Raw genomic sequence first — 19,892 nt, 5'->3', positions numbered from 1 at the left:
TTATTACATAGTAAATTCATGGTAGCTTATTGTAGTAAAATTAGCAAAAACTTAAAATCCCAGGTATCATTACCTACTGATAACTGTTATGCATATGTTTCCAGTCATTTTTATTATGTATACATTCCTTCTGCATTAAAAAAATTATTTATTTATTGTGAGAGAGGGGCAGAGAGAAAGAGAGAACCCTAAACAGACCTCTTGCTGCCAGCACAGAGCCTGATGCAGGGCTTGATCTCACAACCGTGAGATCATGACCTGAGCCCAAATCAAGAGTTGGATGCTTTACTGACTGAGCCACCCAGCTCGCCACCCTTCTGTATTTCTTTCTCTTAAAAAAGATAGAATACTGTACATTAGTATTGTCTAATAGAAGTTTCTGTGATGATGGAAATGTTCTGTATCTGCTTTGTTCATTATGGTAGCCACTAGTCACATATGGTTATGGAGCTCTTGAATTGTGGCTAGTGTGACTGAGGAACTGACTTAAATTTTATTTCACTATAACTAATCTGGAATTAAATTTAATTAAATTTAAATTTAAGTATCTATGTGCAGCTTGTGGCTACTGTGTTAGTGTAGTATGCATAATGTAATGTCACATGCTTTTCTTGATAATGTATTTGACCATCTTTTGTCAGGTATATGTAGAGTTTTGTAATTTCAGATGAATTTATAACGTTTGATTGAATATTGAAAATTTAGACCACTATTAATTTTTCAGTAGTATAAAACTGCTGTGCTGAATATCCTTAACCATATATCTCTGTACATTAATTTTTTTCTTTAGGATAAATTCCTAGAAATGAATTTGCTTGAAAGGTGTGTACATTTTTGAAACTGAATAATCTCATCTTCCGGAGTGATTGGACCAGTTTATCTTCCCAGCAGTGTATATAACATGTTGTTAGGATTAATCAGCAGCTATGTACATTTTAGGCTCTTCACATTATCAGACTGTAATATTTTAGGAAATTTTCAGTCAACTGGTATGTTACAGGCACATCCTGAGTTTGTTTCAATTTACATTAAAGACTTTATATTTTAATGAGATTACTTAGAGCCTGGCCATAGACTTTTGTTAGAGAAGTTGTAATAATCTCACACAGCATGCAACCTGAAATGTTTCCCAGCATCATGAATTTTGAGTGTTATGTTTTTACTGCTTCTGTTCTGAATGTTTCAACCTATGCCCATTTATTTATTTGAAAGCATTTTAAATTGAAGTATAGTTGACACAGAACATTACATTAATTTTAAGTGTACAGTATAGTGATTTGACACCTCTGTACATTGTGCTGTACTCACTACAGGTATAGCTACCATCTGTCACCATACAATGCTAGAACAGTACCAGGGACTATATTTCTTGTGCTCTCCTTTTATCCCTGTGACTTCTTCATTCTGTATCTCCCACTCCTCTTTACCCATTTTGCTTATCCTTCAACCCATCTCCCCTCTTGCAACCATCAGTTTGTCCTCTATAGACTCTTTCTGCTTTTTGTTAATTTATTTTGTGTTTTAGATTCCACATATAAGTGAAATATATGGTATTTGTCTCTTTCACTTATTTCACTTAGCATAATACCCTCTAAGTCCATCCATGTTATCGTAAGTGGCTAGATTGCATTCTTTTTTATTATGCCTATTTACTTTTGAGTTTTGGAGTTAATAAATTGTGAACAGTTAAGGAGTGTGAAAAGCTACATTGTTACTCTGGCAGAGAACAGAGATGTGGTGAATTTGAAACAGTGGTAGAAAAAAACATGAATATAAGACTGATTTTTCAACTAACAAGCTCTACAATATCAAGTCCCACTTACGTACATAGTGTGGAAGAAATATAGGTAGGCCTTATCAATCATACCAACACACAATTCTAGTTGCTGTTAGTAACATAGCATCATCTTACAGGAAAACACAGTCATACAAATTAAAATTACTTAAGAGCAGGTGGAAATGATTGTTTCAGAAACAAATGTCTAGAATTCTAGTTCTCTTTTCTGTTTCTCCTATTTACCTTCAAGACTTAGACCAAATTTTAGTTCTTTGAAGTTTTCCTTGTGTAGCTGTATACTTAAATGTAGATGAACCAATCCTATGATAGTATATTTATATTTACCTGTATGTTTCTTCATTGTTTGCTTCATTTTTTGCATCAAAGATACATTTTTTAAATATTTTATTTATTTTATATATATATATATATTTTTTTTTTTTTTAAATATTTTTATTTATTTTTGAGAGAGAGAGAGACAGAGCATGATGGGGGGAAGGGCAGATAGAGAGAGGGAGACACAGAATCTGAACCAAGCTCCAGGCTCCAGGCTCCAACCTGTCAGCACAGAGCCTGATCCTGGGCTCAAACTCATGAACTGTGAGATCATGACCTGAGCTGAAGTCAGACACTTAACTGAGCCACCCAGGTGCCCTTAAAGATTTTATTTTTAAGTAATCTTTATACCCAACATAGGGTTCGAACCCACAACCTGGAGATAAACAGTTGCATGCTCCCCTGACTGAGCAAGCCAGGCGCCCTCAAAGATACATGTTTTTAAAAAAATCTTTATTTTACCAGTGTTTATCAAATACACAGTGGGTACTCAAGAAATGTTCGTTGAGTAAGTTGAAATGTAGGCCAAAAAATTTAAACCTAGAACTTACAGAAAGAAGGATAGCATTTCAAGTTTTTTTTCCCCAGTGAAACCACTGGGTTCTCAAATCTGATGAAGTTTGGAAAACAAGTTAAACTCAAAACTAATTTTACTTATGAGTTTAGTTATACATATTATAAATAAAATATTAGCAGATAGAATCAGCATTATGATAAAAGGATAATACTCTGACCAAAAGGAGGTTATTCCAGCAATGCCAGAATGGCTTAATTTATCATACACAGTTACAATTTGTATTAGATAAAAGGAAAAGAGAATCTTGTGGTATTTGATGGCTGTCTGAAATATATTAGATAAAATGTTACAGAATTTTGATTGAAAATGAAACAAAATGAACTAAAAATAAGAATTGAATACTTTTAAATAAGATTTAAATAAATAATAACATAATAAATGTATATAATAACCACATTTCAAACTAATAGCCAGCATCAGGCTTACTGTGCCATATTAGAAATTCCCACTGAAGTTAGAAAGAGGTCAGGGGCACCTGAGTGGTTCAGTCAGTTAAGTGTCCAACTTCTGCTCAGGTCATGATCTTGCGGTTCGTGAGTTTGAGCCCCGTGTCAGGCTCTGTGCTGACAGCTCAGAGCCTGGAGCCTGATTTGGATTCTGTGCCTCCCTCTCTCTCTCTGCCCTTTCCCCACTCATGCTCTGTCTCTCTCTGTCTCTCAGAAGTGAATAAACATTAAAAAAAATTTTTTTTAGAAAGAGGTCAAAGATGGTTGGGTTCATCAGTATTTAACATTATTCTGGGTGTGTTACATGGTACAATTAGGTAAGGAAATGTAATAAATAATATCAGTAATGGTAATGGAGAGGAAAAGGCTAATTTTTCATTATAGTGTAGATGGGAACATCAATATAAAGATGTCACCTTACCCCAGATCTATAAATTTAATGTAATCCTACTGGGAATGATTTTCAAACATGCCTTAATGATGTTGTAGTTTATTTGCAGAAGAACAGTGTAGGAACACTTGCTTAAGCAGATCATGATACACATATTTTATTTTTATTTATTTTTTATTTTATTTTATTTTTTAATTTTTTAATGTTTATTTTTGAGAGAGAGAGAGAGAGAGAGAGAGAACGAACAAGAGCAGGCAGGGGAGGGGCAGAGAGAGAGGGAGACACAGAAACTGAAGCAGGCTCTAGGCTCCCACCTGTCAGCCCAGCCCCACACAGGGCTCGATCCCATGAGCCATGAGATCATGACCTGAGCTGAAGTTGGGTGCTTAACTGACTGAGCCACCCAGGTGCCCCTTTATTTTTTATTAAAAAAATTTTTTTTAGTGTTTATTTTTGAGAGAGAGCGAGAGAGCGAGAGAAAGCAAGTGAGTCGGGGAGGGGCAGAGAGAGAGGGAAACATAGAATCTGAAGCAGGCTCCAGGCTCTGAGCTGTCAGCACAGAGCCCGATGTGGGGCTTGAATCCATGAACTGTGAGATCATGACCTGAGCCGAAGTCGGATGCCCAACTAACTGAGCCACCCAGGTGCCCCATGATACACGTATTTTAAACCCAGTGATCTTAAAATGTACTGGCACAACAGTGGATAGCTGGATCAATGAAACAAAATAGAAACCAGAAATAATACGGTTTTAAAAATCTTATTTTGTTTTAGAGAGAGAGAGAGCAGGGGAGCAGGGCAGGAGAGAGACTGAGTATCACAAGCAGGCTCCACACTCAGCACAGAGCCCAAAGCAGGCTCGATTCCAAAACCCCAGGACCACAACCTGAGCCAAAAATCAAGAGTCAGACACTCAACTGACTGAGCCACCCAGGCACCCCGGAAATAATACAGTTTTAAGTATATGATGGATGTTTTAAATAGTGGCCATCCATTTGGAAAACAGTTACATAGTTACATCAAATTCTAGATGAAATAAAGAGCTACTTTATAAAAAATAAAAACTAGAAGAAAATGTAAGTAAAAAGCTTTTAATATAATTTTGAGAGAGGAAAGAATCTTTCACTGCCGTAGGAAGAACTTTAAAGAATTAAATTTGTGGGGGCGCCTGGGTGGCTCAGTTGGTTGAGTGTCCGTTTCTTGATTTCAGCTCAGGTCATCATCCCAGGGTCGTGGGATCAAGCCCTACTTTGGGCTCCATGCTGAGTGTGGAGACTGCTTAAGATTCTTTCTCTCCCTTTCTCCTTCTCCCTCTTTGCCTGCCCCCCACTCATGCATGCTCTCTCTCTTTCTAAAAAAAAAAAAAAAATAAAAGAATTAAATTCGTGTATGTTAGAAAATACAGTTAACAAAAAGTTAAAATGATGATTTGGGGTAAAGTTTTCTAATGTATGGCTAACCTGATACATAAAGATTGTTTCTAAAACAAGAGACTACTGGCACCACTTTTCCTTTTTTATTTATTCAACAAATAACTATTGAGCCTTCGATATGTATTTGATCCTAGGATGGGCATGGGTATACATTTTTTTATGTCAGACCACATGGTCTCTGCCCTCCTAGAACTTAAAAATCTAGTGGGAGACAGTAAACTGATAATTATGGGATGTAACTACATGATTGGGTGGAGTCTAATTTTGTTGGGGAGGGGATTTCTGTAAATAGAATAAGCTCGTATGAGGAGGTGCCCCTGAGGTAAGGAGATTGGAGGAAAGACAAGGAGAAAGTCATGCTGAACATTTGGATAAAACTGTTTCATGAATAAAGGTTAAAAGTTGCGAAAGGCCTGATGGGAAGGAATTTTGAAGGAGCAACAAGGAGGCTAGAGGGCAAAAGCAAATTGTATAAGGTGAAGGCTGGCATCAGATGACAGGGTGAAGAGGTATCCAAGGACAAATCCATTCCTTTCATTCTTCAGATATTTACTGGCACTAAGCATGTACAAAGCACTAGGGAAATAGTGAACAAAACATGCCCTTTGGGAGATAAAGCACTTGCCTTCATGATCCTTGCAGGTAATGCAACAGTTATATTCAAAGTGCAAGAAAAATCCATTCCAGTATTTAACCAAGGGAATGTTAAGATCAGGTTTGCTTTTTACAATTTACTCTGGTCATGTTGAAAATAAATAGGGGAGGGAGAGTCAAGAGTGGACAAGGAAGTCTAATAACAGCTCTAATCTAGGGTAGGTGAGTGGTGACTTGAAATGACTTTTGCACATTATCGCACTAGTAGATCAAGGGAATCAAAAAGAATTGTGAGTTGGCAATACCAGGATATCCATAGGTTTTGTTATTTATTGGATTTTGTGTTCATCTTTAAAGAAAAAGAGTATTTCATCAATCCTAAGACTCACAGTTTTTCTTACTTTAGCAATATGGCATTGAGTTAAATTTTATCCTTGGCAGTATCTTACAGTCTGTCAACAAGGCAGTAGTGGTGCTGATTTGTTTGCCTGTGCATTCAATCATAGCTGCTCAGTTTGTTACCACTGTAGTTGAGGGTGTGAGCTTTGTTGGTATTTCTCATGTTAACTTTAATTGTTCAGTATGTCATCAGTAATATCATGTGATGAATCAGCATTGACACCAGAGTTGCTGGCATGGGGAAAGTTATGAAAACAGTTCAAAATGGCATATAGTTAAAATATGGTTAAATAAGTAAAAGAGAACTCTAAGTTCTACTTTATAGTCAGTATAAAATAAAAATTCTGGATGATAAAGCTTTGTGTAATTATTTATTTGGAGGCATTTCCCCCCTTTCTTTCCAGTACATAAAACAATAGTATATATTATAATCAGTGGCATCTTAGATTTGATGAAATACTGTAACATTAAAATAGCATTCCAGTAGCATTTGTGATTAGTTTTCTATTTTGTTTATAAAAATTATTCTGTAGATAACAGATAAATAATTCCATCAAAGAAAAGCCAAAGAAGACAATAATAAATTTAAATTAAGCATTGTGTTTTCTTTATGCTAAATTACATTGTTGTGGGACTACTTATTGTTAGATTTTATATTGTTTACTGTAGTACCTTTCCTTTGATTGGTAGAATAGTGAAGACATATGGTGGACAAACATTGAACTACAGTCAAGACTTGGCTTGGTCTGTGCTTGGGGTTTGGGCATACAGAGTGTTAAAGAGCTTTACAGGTAATTCTGTTATACACCATAGTTTGAAAACCCAGTTTTGGTTCTCAGTCTGTTGGCAGAACACACCTAAGCTGACTATGGACTTTTTCGGATCTGCATACCAAACATTATCTGTTGGCCAACTAAACACATTGTTTATATACCTATATGTGCTCTCAATTTTAAAAGTGTAAATGCTATTGTGGTAAATAAAATATAAATTTGTTTTAAAACATTAATACATTCATGCTGGTTTTTATCTCTTTAATATTTCAGTCAACAAACCTTGTTAGTATAACTTCTATCATGTTGGGGTTTACAGAAATGTTTGAGGTTAAAAGTATTAATATTTGACTAGGTTCCAGCATAGGAATTCTGAATCTAACTAGTGTATCTGAGGGATGCCTGTTATCATTAGCAGTTGTAAGGTATAAGCAGAGGAGATTGAGAGAAAATGTGTCATTTGTGCCCTATTTCTATTTTGACAAGAAGATGATGTTTTCTCAGAATAAAGCCATTACTAGAGGTGGTAAAAGGGTTAAAGTACAATGGTGTCTGAGAGATACAGAAAACAGTGAGGATTCTTTCCATTTATTCTCCCCTTCTTCTTTATTTCTGTCTCCTCTGTGTTTTGAGTACACTAAAGCCAGAACTTGTATGGAGGATTGAATCTGTAAAGGGGCCTCACAAGTAATCTGGAGCTTCTACCCTTGAACCAAGGGTGCTGGAGGCTAAAACCTGAAACTTGAAAAAAGAAATTTCAGACATAAGTACTACTTGTCAGTCACAAATACTTCTTTCTCTCAGTTGTGTAAGTAAAAGTTGACTTTTTAAAAGAAACTGCCAAAGAGAGAAAAATACGAAGATTTATTCCTAACTTGCTTGTTTTCTAACTCTAGGTTAGTTATTATTCTGGTAAATTAATGAGAGAAAATGAACATATTTTCTGTTGTTTACCACAGTTGACAGTGTAACAAGATCCAGATAATTCTACCTGTACTTTAATTGTTTTTGGATGAGAAATTTCAGGCCACTGGAGTGAAATAGAGTGAGCAAATAGAATATTCTAGTTCTTGTATTTATTTGAATAGTACATTCATTTCTATTTCCAGTCTCTTTATTAACAGTGCATGAGTCAGAGGCTTGATGTACTCAGTTGGAAAGGGGAGTTTATCAGCTCACTGACTGCAAGATGTGTTCATAATGAGTTTTAATGTGCAGGCCTCTGAATGGAAATTTGTTACGAATGATAGGTTTTCAAATGTCTTAATAGGAAAGCTTTATGCCTGTGGATGGTTTAAAATGCAGCCTAGTTCCTTAGCAAAGGAGGATTTTTTGTTCAAATGGATTTCTATTTTCTTTATGTTTTGCATATGTGGTTGCTAGGATTTAAAGTAAAATTGTTATAATTTAACTTTATAAAACATTTGGAAATTGACCTTATTTGGAATTAGGTAATAGGAAAGAAGTCAGATAAAATTAATTTGTTCAGTATCTGAATTGTGAGGTATCAAGGAAATGCAGTTTTAATATTTTCAAGTAGATATAGAAACACCAAATGAGAAATGTATAGGTTATAGGATTTTATTAATCGATGAAGATTATTTACAATTAGTAGGATTCATTTTATTTTTCTATATGTACACTCATTTTATTGAATAAATATTACTAAATATCTGCTGTGTGTCCAGTTGGTCATCTTATTTACAGTGTGGAGAATAGGTTAAATGTGTACAAACTCGAGGCTCATAGGAAGCCGGTGGATTTGTTGTTTTAGTGTAGGTGAGAAATTATTATGGCTTAAACTAACGTGTTGAGATTTTGTCCTGCATTAGTGTGTTCTGGATTTTACTGTCTTCCTTAAATGAAGTGTTGTGGATTAACTTGATCTTTATAGGACTTGCTTTTAAATTCTGTTAGAGCTGATCTAGATAGCCTTTCCTATAGAGGCCTTAATTTCTATATAGAGAATTTTGAAGATCTGGGAAGAATGAAAGGAGAGACTGGTGTTTGGCTTGAGCTACTGGGAGAGCAGTGCTGTTTAGTGAGATGGAGAAGACTTACCTCTCATCACACTCATCAGATGATTGCGACTTCTAAGACTTGGACTTTCTGGTGTCTCTGTTAAATGCCTCTGATGTTTTCTTTATTTTGGCCCTTTGGAACTAAAATTTCCTTAGCCTCATGTGAGTTCAGGTAGTTGCTCAATTCATAGCTCTCTGGGTAGTTGTTCTATCCTTAGTAGTTGTTGTTTGACGTTGTGGAGTCTTGCCCTGTGCGTACATACTTAGTATTTGGCCAAATACTCAAGGGGACCCCTGTCAAATTAGATACTGCTGCTTTTATGGCTAGCTTCCTTCTCTGTGATACTCTGCTCTGCACATTTTCACTGTCTTTAGGAGTCTTATCCATTGATCTGTCTTCTGAGCTCTGTATGACTGCTCTTTTCTGTTTGGCTTTCTCTCCTTGCATCATATTCTGAAGAGCTGGTTTGGGCCATCACATTTGTTTCTATTCTTTCAAGGATCATAGATCAGTGTGCCTTTTTCCAGTGTCTGAAAACAGTTATTTCATGCATTTTATCTAATTTTAAAATAGTTTAAAATGAGTACAACAGGAGGGTCAGTCTTCTATTCATTTTGGTCAGATCATGTTGATTTTGTAGAGAATGAGAAGTGAATGGGAAACTCGTTGAAAGATTCAAAGCAGACTAAACTCCCATGGTTTGTTGATGCTTTATCAAGACTACTCTGGTGCTCTCTTGAGAGTGGACAGAGGAAATGGAAGGAAATGAACAGCTGTTGTAGTAATGTGGGGTTAAACTGAGCTGGAAATGGAGTACAATGGAATAATTCAAGAAATATTTTGAAGATGGAGCAATCACTGCCTGCTACTGAATTTTGAACATCTGGGAAGAATGAAAGGAGACACTGGTGTTTGGCTTGAGCTACTGGAGGGTAGTGATGTTTAGTGAGATGGAGAAGACTTACCTCTCGTCACACTCATCAGATGAATAGCTAGATTAAGGAAGGTAAAATTAAGTTTTGTTACAGATAATAAAAGTTAAATTATCTACTAGACCTCTAAATAGAGATGTCAAATGGACAGTTGGATAAAGGAGTCTTGAAATCAGAGCAGAGGACAGGCCTGGGAATTCACTAGCATTTCAATTGAATTTTAAGCAGTGTAGAAGATTAGAGAGTTTCGATGGAAAAGAGAAGAGAGTTTAGGGACTGGTCACCTGATCACTATAGTATTTAGGGGTCTAATTTTGAAGGAGGAACCTGTAAGAGAAATAGAGGAGCCCTTGGAGAAAAAGAAAAATAGGAGAGTGTGGTGTCATAATAGTCAAGAGAAAATGTGTATATAGGAGGGAGTGGCCCCACTGCTTTGAATGCCTCTGAGAGTTCTAGGAAGATGAGGACAGAAAGGGGTCCACTAGATTTGGCACCCTGGAATTCATTAGTGATATGGATGAATTGTTTGGGGAGGTCGAGAAAGAATTAATTAAAATAATTAAATTAAAGTAACAGTCTTCCATTGTGTTACTAAGGAGATCAACTTTGGGAGACTGTTGCTGTAATCCAGGCTAGAGATGATGGTTCCATAATCTCTAGGAGCGCTGAAGAGTCTGGGTTCAGAAGTTATATAGCCAAAAAATAGCCTCAAATCCATCATGTTCCTTTATTGGTTTAGTCTAGACAGTGGTGCTCCTGGTGCAGGACACAAACACGGTAGCTTGTTTGGCTGACACCACTGACACTGCTCCCTACCCTTGGAATCTCTGCCATTCCTGAGACTGGGAACTTGAGGTGGCTGTTGCCTCTGCCACTCATTGACAGAGTTGTCTCTATTCATGTCCCTGCTTCTGTTACAAGATTCTGATTCAAAGTAAGTGATGTATGTGTCTCATTGGGGAGATTAGGTCTTGTGTCTGGGCTTTAACTGCAGGAAAGGCTGGGGAAAAAAGTAGGTGGCATTTTTAACTTCTTTTGCAGAAGGACTCTTGGCTTAAAATGTAGAATCCCCAAATGTAGAAGGGAGATTAGATACCATGGCAAGAAAAAGTGATAAGTGTCCACTACAAGAATAGAAAAATATATTTTCCAGTGCATCCATGGAAAGGTAATACAGTTGACTTTTGAATAATGAGGAGGTTGGGAGCTGACCCCTATGTAGTTGAAAATCTGGGGCGCCTGGATGGCGCAGTCGGTTAAGCGTCCGACTTCAGCCAGGTCACGATCTCGCGGTCCGTGAGTTCGAGCCCCGCGTCAGGCTCTGGGCTGATGGCTCGGAGCCTGGAGCCTGTTTCCGATTCTGTGTCTCCCTCTCTCTCTGCCCCTCCCCTGTTCATGCTCTGTCTCTCTCTGTCCCAAAAATAAAAATAAAAAATAAAAAAAAAAAAACGTTGAAAATCTGTGTAGAATGTCTGACTCCCCCAAAACTTAACTACTAATAATCTACTACTGACTGTAAGTCTTACTGATAACATAAGTGGGTGATTTACACACATTCTGTGTGTTATATGTTATTTACTGTATTCTTATAATAAATGAGCTAGAGAAAGGAAAATGTCATTAAAAAATCCTAAGAGAAAAACATTTGCAGTATTTTACTGTATTTATTAAAAAAATAAGTGGATCATTACAGTTCAAACCCTTGTTGTTCAGAGATCAACTGTAGTCGAATCTGTGGGACTGGGGAAGGGCTTCCTTGTATGATTGGTGTGCACATTGTTCAACCAAACAAAAGCTTCCTGCTGATGGAGCAGATGTGGCCTAAAACTCAACCAGTGCTTCATGGTGAGGTTGCATCTACCCCAGAGGGGTTGCTATTGTCTAATTCATTTCAAGTTTCTCTGTGGGCTAGTGGAGTCCCTGGATTGGGGCAATAGAATTGAGAAGAGTTCCAAGGATGGAACTTAGAAAATGTCTGTGCTTAGGATAGGAGAAAGGGCAGAGAATAAGCATTTAGAGCTAGGATAATTCATTAATGGAAGGCAGTTAGAAATCTTAAAGATGTTCTCCCTTAACACTCTCTGTTTTCATTTAAAAAAGTCAGCTACTACATGGAGTTCAGAAAAGATGTGGATGGACAACAGCTCTTAGATTTAGAAATAAGGAGATCCTTTTTTGATACTTTAGAGAGAGTGCTCCAATACAGGGATGAAGATGAATACTAGCTGATAATTTATTCATTTATTCAGTCTTTCCTTCATCTAGCCAAAGAGGAATGGATGTGGGGGAGAAATCATTTTTAATGATTGCTTACATGTCAGACAGTGTCTGGAATACAAAAGGCAATTTTGCCCTGAAGGAGTGTACAGGCTGGTATGTTAGAGAAGAAGATCATTCCAAATAGAGTGTACTAAGTGTTAGAGGAGGGCTGTGTAGAAGTAAGAGGAGGTGTACATAATTCAGCACATGAGAAGATTCCCTCTTTAGCTAATTCTTGAAAGTTTGGTAGCCATTCATTATTCATTCATTCATCATTCATTCTTTAAATGTCTCTTAAGCACTTACTGATGTACCAGCTATTGTCCTAGGCACTTTGGATTCAACAGTGAATGAAACAAAGACCCTGGCCCTCTATGTTCTTATAGAGGCACATAACATACGTTAGAGGGTACATGCTATGGGACAAGAAAAAGTTGAGTAAAGTAGAGGGAAAAGGACATATGGGTTCTTTTTTGTGCATTTTAAGTTTTCAAATAAGGTACATTACACTAACATTAAACATTAATTTTATAATGAAAAATTTCAAGCTTACACAAAAGTAATGAGAATGGCATAATGAATCTCCATATGCCTATCACTCAGATATACCAGTTACCAAAATTTTGCCACACTTGCTTCATGTGTCCTATTTTTGCTTTTTCTTCTTTTTTTACCAAAGATTTAAAAAGAATTCCTGACACGATGTAATTTACCTCTACACACTGTAGTACGCATCTCTAAAACATAGGGACGTTTTCTTGTATAACTACAATATGATTATCACAACTCATAAACCTAATACAGAAGAGGCATTTGAGTCAAGACTTGAAGGACACAAAGTCCTCTCTATGAGCTCAGGAAAGAGAGTTTAGGCAGTGGGAACATCTGGTGTAAAGGTCCTAAGGAACAGGACAATGCCTAGCATATTTGAGAAACAGCAAGGAGTCCTGTGTGGCTGAAGCATGGTGACTGAGGGAAGAGTGGTAAGAGATAAGGTTTTGTAGGCCACTGTGAGGGGACTTTGACTCTGCTGTGAGTCAGACAGAGAGCCGTGACAGTTTTGAGTAGAGGACAAAATTAATTTTGTCAAAATTAATTAATTGGACAAAATTAAATTTATATTTAAAAAGGTCATTCTGGGGGCGCCTGGGTGGCGCAGTCGGTTAAGCGTCCGACTTCAGCCAGGTCACGATCTCGCAGTCCGTGAGTTCGAGCCCCGCGTCAGGCTCTGGGCTGATGGCTCGGAGCCTGGAGCCTGTTTCCGATTCTGTGTCTCCCTCTCTCTCTCTGACCCTCCCCCGTTCATGCTGTGTCTCTCTCTGTCCCAAAAATAAATTAAAAAACGTTGAAAAAAAAAATTAAAAAAAAAAAAAAATAAAAAGGTCATTCTGGGGGTGCCTGGGTGGCTCAGTCGGTTAAGCGTCTGACTTCGGCTCAGGTCACGATCTCACAGTTCGTGAGTTCGAGCCCCACGTCGGGCTCTGTGCTGACAGCTCAGAGCCTGGAGCCTGTTTCAGATTCTGTGTCTCCCTCTCTCTGACCCTCCCCCATTCATGCTCTGTCTCTCTCTGTCTCAAAAATAAATAAACGTTAAAAAAAAAAAATAAAAAGGTGACTCTGGATGCTCTGTTGAGAATAGAATGTAGGGGAGAAAGATAAAGAGAGGGGGGCCTAATTAGGAGCTTGTCGTTGGATTAGAAGATATATTTTTGTTAGTGGCTCGCTCCAAATGGTCATAGTGGAAATGACAAGGAGTGCTTGCATTTCAGATATGTTTTGAAGCTAGAGTTAAATGTATTTCCTGATTGACTGACTTGAAAGAGAAAGGAAGGCATTAAGAAGATTCAGGTTTTTCACTTGAGTAAGTGGAAGGATGGAACAGCTTTTGGATCACCTCCAAGAGTTTACTCTTGGGCCTGGAGAGTTTGAGGTGTTTGTCACACATGTGGATCGAATACCTTGTTGAATATTTAAGGCTGGAGTTAGGGAGAAAAGTAGCAGAAAGCGTGGTCAGAAAGGGTGGTATGTATTAATAGTGGTTTGCACTATACTTTCAGCAGCCAGCTGGTGTGAATGTGGATGTTAAGAAGATACTGGTGTTTAAACTGGTGTTTAAACTGTTTATAATTTAGAACTTTTATCAGTTCTTTCTGTCAGTCTTTCAGAAAGAGGTAACTCAGTGAAGTGTGCAGTTCTGTTTTCTTTTTCTCAAACCATTCTTTCTGGTCAGGCAAGAATGAATAAATTAGGTGAAAGGTGCAATTAAAGTATTATACATTCCTTTTGTTATGGTTAAGTATGGTTCAGATGGAAAGTATTCATCTGTGTATTCTTGGGTCACTAGAAGTTGTCCCAGAGTATTTTGAAAATGTTGACTGATTAACTCAGAGACATTCACAAAATCTGACAGGAAATAGCCTGAGGTGGTCCAATAACTTTGCTGTAACCCTGGAAGGCCATGAATGTGATACTACTACCATCAGTTCCTTTCTTCCTGATTCTGAACTCACTAAAATTTAGATTAAAAAGAATAGCTATGTTTTTATGACATTTTATAAATTTAAATATGAACTACTTAGGAAACTTGTCCAACAGCCTTATCTTCTTTTTTCTTCCCAGTTGTTGCCCTATTGGAGAGAGATTTTCATCATAGGTAGCCAGGTTGTTACTCTGGTGTGTATGTTATGGAAAGGATGTGGTTAACACAAATGCTAAAAGCTACTAAAAGCAGCTTTGTGCAATGCAGACTGATTGTGACTACCTTTATTTCTCCTTTGAAAAAAGACTATTTCTAATCTTCCTTTTGGATTGTTTGGAGTTCTGATTTGTATATCTTAGAGTCATGTGGAGGATTGATACACCAATCTCGGGTTGTGGTGTAGTTTTCATCTGTTGTTCTAATGTCATCTCTGTGACTAAATTTAAATAACTAGGTGTTCGAGATGGGGACTCTTTGTGCCTGTGTATTTGACCCACATACCTCCCTAGCCTTCTCTGATCTGCTGGGAAAGGTCTGGTAGACAGGGATCAAAGTGTCACACGGGACTGGGGTTATCATCTGTTTTACTCAATTATTCCCTCTTCCCTGTCCTTCCCTACCCTCCCCATGAGCAAAAATAAGAGTGAAAAGGAGACACTTACTCTCTTTTGCTTCTCTTGTATAGGAGATGCATCGGAGATTTGAGAATGCTCCTGATTCTGCCAAAACAAAAGCTCTGCAAACTGTTATTGAAATGAAGGTAAGAGTCTCCAAAGAAGCTTATGAGTCAGTTTACACTTTGAAGTGATTACATACTTTCATGTGTGAGTTTTAGAAAGTGGTATGTAACAATATTTTGCTTATTTTGTAGATTTAAGAAGAAATAGTAAGACAATGAAAAGACACTTTAAAAGAACTTTAGTTTTATTCCCTTTTAGTTATAGATCATAAGTCAGATGGGACCAAAAAGTTGTCCAGAATTCCTTTAAATCGGCTGTGTTTAAGCCTTTTGATCTCAGGACCCTTTTATTCTTTTAAAATGACAAGCTCATTCATTTATTTTTAGAAAATGTCTGCCTAATATTAACTCTAGTAACCATAGTTTGTCAATTGTTCTTTCATGTAAAAATGATGTTCCATGAAAAAACCTAATTCAGCTTGCAATTCAAAGAGGCACACAAGTGCTATTCTAAGGAACTACTATCATACTTCAATGTGCAGAAATGCCTAGCTCCTTCCCATTTCATCACACAGAATATTAAAAAGATGTGTTCCTAAGGTTTGAGATTAATTAAAAGTAATAATTTTTACTGCTTCATTAAGGACATTCTCAAAGGAAGCAGTCTTTTTAAAAAAATTTTTAAGTAGGCTCCACACCCAGCATGGAGTGCAATGTGGAGCTTGAACTCATGACCCTGAGATCAAGACCTGAGCTGAGATCAAGAGTTGGACGCCTAACTGACTGAGCCACCCAGGCATCCCCAAAAGGAAGTAGTCTTTTAAAATTTTTATTTCTTGAGGCTCCTGGCTAGCTCAGTTGGTGGAGCATGTGACTCTTGACCTTGAGGTCGTGAGATACCTCGAGGTCATGAGTTTAAGCCCTACATTTGGCCTAGAGCTTACTTAAAAAAAAAAAACAAAAAACAAAAAACTTTTTTTAATAAATTTTTTTTTTCTGTGAGTACCCGATACTGAAGAGTGCAGTCACTGCTAGCGTGGTTTGGTGCTATTGCCTGTTGTCTTAAGACACAAGCAGTTTTTTCCCACCATTGCTTTTATACCTGAAGTGCAAATGGTAACATAGTGGAGAGGGCAAATCAAATCATGGTATTATTATGAAAATAGTTTTGACTATGCAGACTTCTTGAAAAGGTCTGGGGGGACCCAGAACATAGAACATGGACCATGCTTTGTAAACCTCTGCTTTAAGTTAATGAATAGGTAGAAATCTTTAGGCTTTATGTTAGGTTGATTAAGAGCTTGTCTTCTTAAATTCCTTGGATTCAAAATTTGGCTTTACTTGAATCAGTTGTATGACAATAGAGCAAGTAATTCCTAACCTCTCTATGCCTCAATTTCTTTATGGCTAGAAGGCGATAGTAATAGTATGTATCCCATAGGTTGTTTTGAGGTTTAAATTAATTATAGCAAGTAAAACACTTTGAATACTACCTGGCATATAGTAAACTGTTAGCTGCTGCTCCTGTTACTATTTTTATGAAAAACATATTCTTTTTTTTTTAAACAACATACTCTTTCTTACAAAAGCTGAAAGACTTATAGGTAAGTCTTAGCTTCTTCATATTCCCTAAATCTTAGCTTCTTCCTATTCCCTAAAAAGTTTGACACTGTTTTTGTTTTGTGGGCCTTTATTCAATAGTTGTTGGTATGACAAGAATATTTAGTTATTAGTATATAGTTTTATGTAGAGAGATGCTTAAGTACGGTTGTAAGAATTTCTCTCTGAATTTAAATGATTTCATTCTAAAATTTTGTTTATTTGTGTGTATTTTTATTTCCAGTGGGGAAAGATTTACCAAACAAATTCTGAATTAGTGGAATTCTGGGTTCTTTGTAGTTAGGCAATTAGTAAGTAGTCTTGAACATAATCTTGTAAAGAGTCTTTAGAAAGGTTCAATTGTATGTTCTTATTTCCCACAAATCTATTTGTATGTTTTATTTCCTGAGCCCTGTTGAAAAGTAAGAATAAAACACATGAATATACCTATGTTTCCAAAATTCTTTTACTTCCCTTTTGATAGAATGGGGAAGTGTAATAATTAACAGGCAGTGGAGCTATTTTAAGTTGTGTTAACTTTCGGCCATTCTGTTAAGAAAGCCTGAGATAATGGTGGCCCAGTTGGGTCAGGTGGATGCTATCCTGAAATCACAGCTGAAATAGTTGAGTTGCTGAGAGTGTGGCATGATCCTGAGAGAATTATGAAGATCTAGAATAGTCTTGGGGGGAAATGGGAAAAGAAGATGATTGATAGACAGTAAAAGAGCCCAACTATCTTCAAGGTGATGTAGTTTTCTTTTTTCTCTCTTCCGCCTTTTCTTCCTCCTCTTCCTCCTATCTTTGCCTTCACCTTCCTTCTCTTGCTTTCTTCCCTCCTTCCATCTTCTCCTTCTCCACTTCCCCTTCTGCTTCCTCCTCCTCTAATTTTTTTCCTTTTTCCTTTCGCAGTGGAGGAACAGGGAAGAATTACTGTACTGCTATAGGTTACAGTTTTGCTAGGTAGATAATGGCAGAATTATTGGAATGCACATGAATTGAGGATGATGGTGAGAGAGGAGTTTGCATGATCAGTCCAAGAATGTAGTGTGGATAGAAAGGAAGAGAATTCAGACTGTACTGACAGGTTGGGAGAAAATGTGACCATTAGTGAGGTGAAGATCTCTGTGAGGTTGAGGAATGGCAAATAGAGGATGATGGTGCACTAGGCCTGGGGAGAAGCCTGCAATAGGCCTGGGTGATGATAGGATCCAGAGGGTAGTCCTGTCGACTGGATAGCTGAAGTGGACTGGTGGTTGAGGTCATTGAAATTCAGACATTGAAATCCTAGGATGATGGCAAGAGTGGCATTTGAAGGGAAGATTGATTGTGAGCCAGGTGCCAAAGACGTTTTTCTAATGGCCAAGAGGGATGGGGAAGTAGTGAGGAGGGGGTAGAGTGAAAAGGAGTATGAGCTGTAAAATAAAGGGAGCAGCATTGAGGAACTGGGAGGTTGCCTATACTTTTTCCCCTGCTCCTTTCTGGTACTGGGGGATTAGTGACCCTCATTGTAGAGAGTTCAGGGAAATTACATCCTTTTGGAAAGCCAGGTTTTACTTGGGGTAGGGAGACAACTTTTGCAAAAGAAAAAGTGAGGATTTGGGAAATTTAGCAAGCAACAGGGGATTTCAATAGGTTAGTGGAATTGGCTGATTAATGATGGGGAGACCCAGAGCTGGGGAAGTACAGAGTCGTAAGATGAAAAGGAATTTATTTACTTAGTTATTATACATTGTAGGAGTAAGAAACCTTGTTAGAAGGACTGTTCTCAAATAAACCCAGTCTCAGTCTGATTGAGTTGGTGCTAGAATTAGTTGAGCATATCAGATACTACTTTTCTGTCCTGATTTCAGCGAGTAGCCTGCCACGTCTCTTATCTGGGCAGTCAGTGCCTTCTTCGTGACTTTCAGTTACAGTTTGGTCCCTTTTGGGGAGGAACTTTTATGGGACATGATTTGGTAGTGAGGGTGCTGATTTGGTCAAGAGCTGCCCATGTGTTTGTGTTGGAGTTAGAGGAGAAAATGGATAATGTGTCTTGGGGGCCTTATGGCGGCTTTGTAGAGTTAGAGGCTGTCTGTGTGATGTGTGGAGCTTGAGTTGATTGCTGGAGGTGATTTTGTCTTGTGTGAAGCACCAGTGATGCTAGAAATACACTCCTTCTTTCCACTGGCTCCCTTTCATTATCCATCTTCCCCTCCCAAAACTAATGTCAGAGGTAAACCACATTTCATTTGCAGGTTAGTCGCATGTGTATGCCTAGTATTTCAGTTATTATTCTTTTTTTTTTTTAAGTTTATTTGTTTTGGCGGGGGGGCAGAGAGAAAGGGAGAGAGAATCACTCTGTGCTGTCAGCATGGAGCCTGATGTGGGGCTTGGTCCCACAAACTGTGAGTTCAGGACCTGAGCCAAAATCAAGAGCTGGATGCTCAACCGACTGGGCCACCCAGGTGCTTCTTTAGTTATTCTTAAGGGACTACATCCTGATCTTTCTAGGAAGATTTATAATAATGTTAAAGGTGAATTTTCAGATAGTGCAATTGAAATAGTTTACAGGCATACCTCGTTTTATTGCTTCACTTTATTGTGTTTTGCAGAAACTGTATTTTTTACAAATTGAAGGTTTATGGCACCCCTGCATCAAGCAGGTCTTTTGGCACTGTTTTTCCAATAGCATTTGCTCACTTCGTGTCTCTGTGTCACATTTTAGTAATTCTCTCAATATTTCAAACTTCTTCATTACTGTTCTGGTGATCTGTGATCAGTGGTCTTTGATATTACTACTGAATGTTTTGGGGTGCCACAAACTGTGCACATATAAGATGGCAAACTTGAGAAATGTGTTCATTCTGCCTATTCCACTGACCTGCTGTTCCCCCGTCTCTCTCCCTCTCCTTGGGCCTCCCTAGTCCCTGAGACACAACGATACTGAAATTAGGCCAAATAATAACCCTGCAGTGGTCTCTGAGTGTTCAAGTGAAAAGAGGCTCATATCTCTCACTTTAAATCAAAAGCTAGAAATGATTAAGCTTAGTGAGAAAGGCATGTCCAAAGCTGAGATAGATTGAAAGCCAGACCTCTTGCACCAAACAGCCAAATTGTGAATGCAGAGGAAAAGTTCTTGAAGGAAACGAAAGGTTCTACTCTAGTGAACACACGAATGATAAGAAAGTTAAACAACCTTATTGCTCATATGGAGAAA

General features: G+C 37.7%; 1 protein-coding gene across 13 annotated transcripts in view; it reads left to right on the top strand.

Annotated features, from left to right (window-relative positions):
• The window catches only part of ERC1 (ELKS/RAB6-interacting/CAST family member 1), a 523,992-nt gene that overhangs the window by 97,686 nt on the left and 406,414 nt on the right, over positions 1-19,892 (top strand). For all 13 annotated transcript variants that reach the window (XM_078450206.2, XM_078450210.2, XM_078450204.2 and 10 more), the window contains exon 4: positions 15,104-15,178. In XM_078450206.2, coding sequence (XP_078306332.1) covers positions 15,104-15,178 — 75 coding nt within the window. The remainder of the gene's footprint in view (positions 1-15,103; positions 15,179-19,892) is intronic.

The sequence above is a fragment of the Panthera onca genome, chromosome B4, assembly GCF_046562875.1.
Source record: "Panthera onca isolate mPanOnc1 chromosome B4, mPanOnc1 haplotype 2, whole genome shotgun sequence".
NCBI lineage: Eukaryota > Metazoa > Chordata > Mammalia > Carnivora > Felidae > Panthera > Panthera onca.
This window is presented reverse-complemented; position numbering and strand designations above follow the sequence as displayed.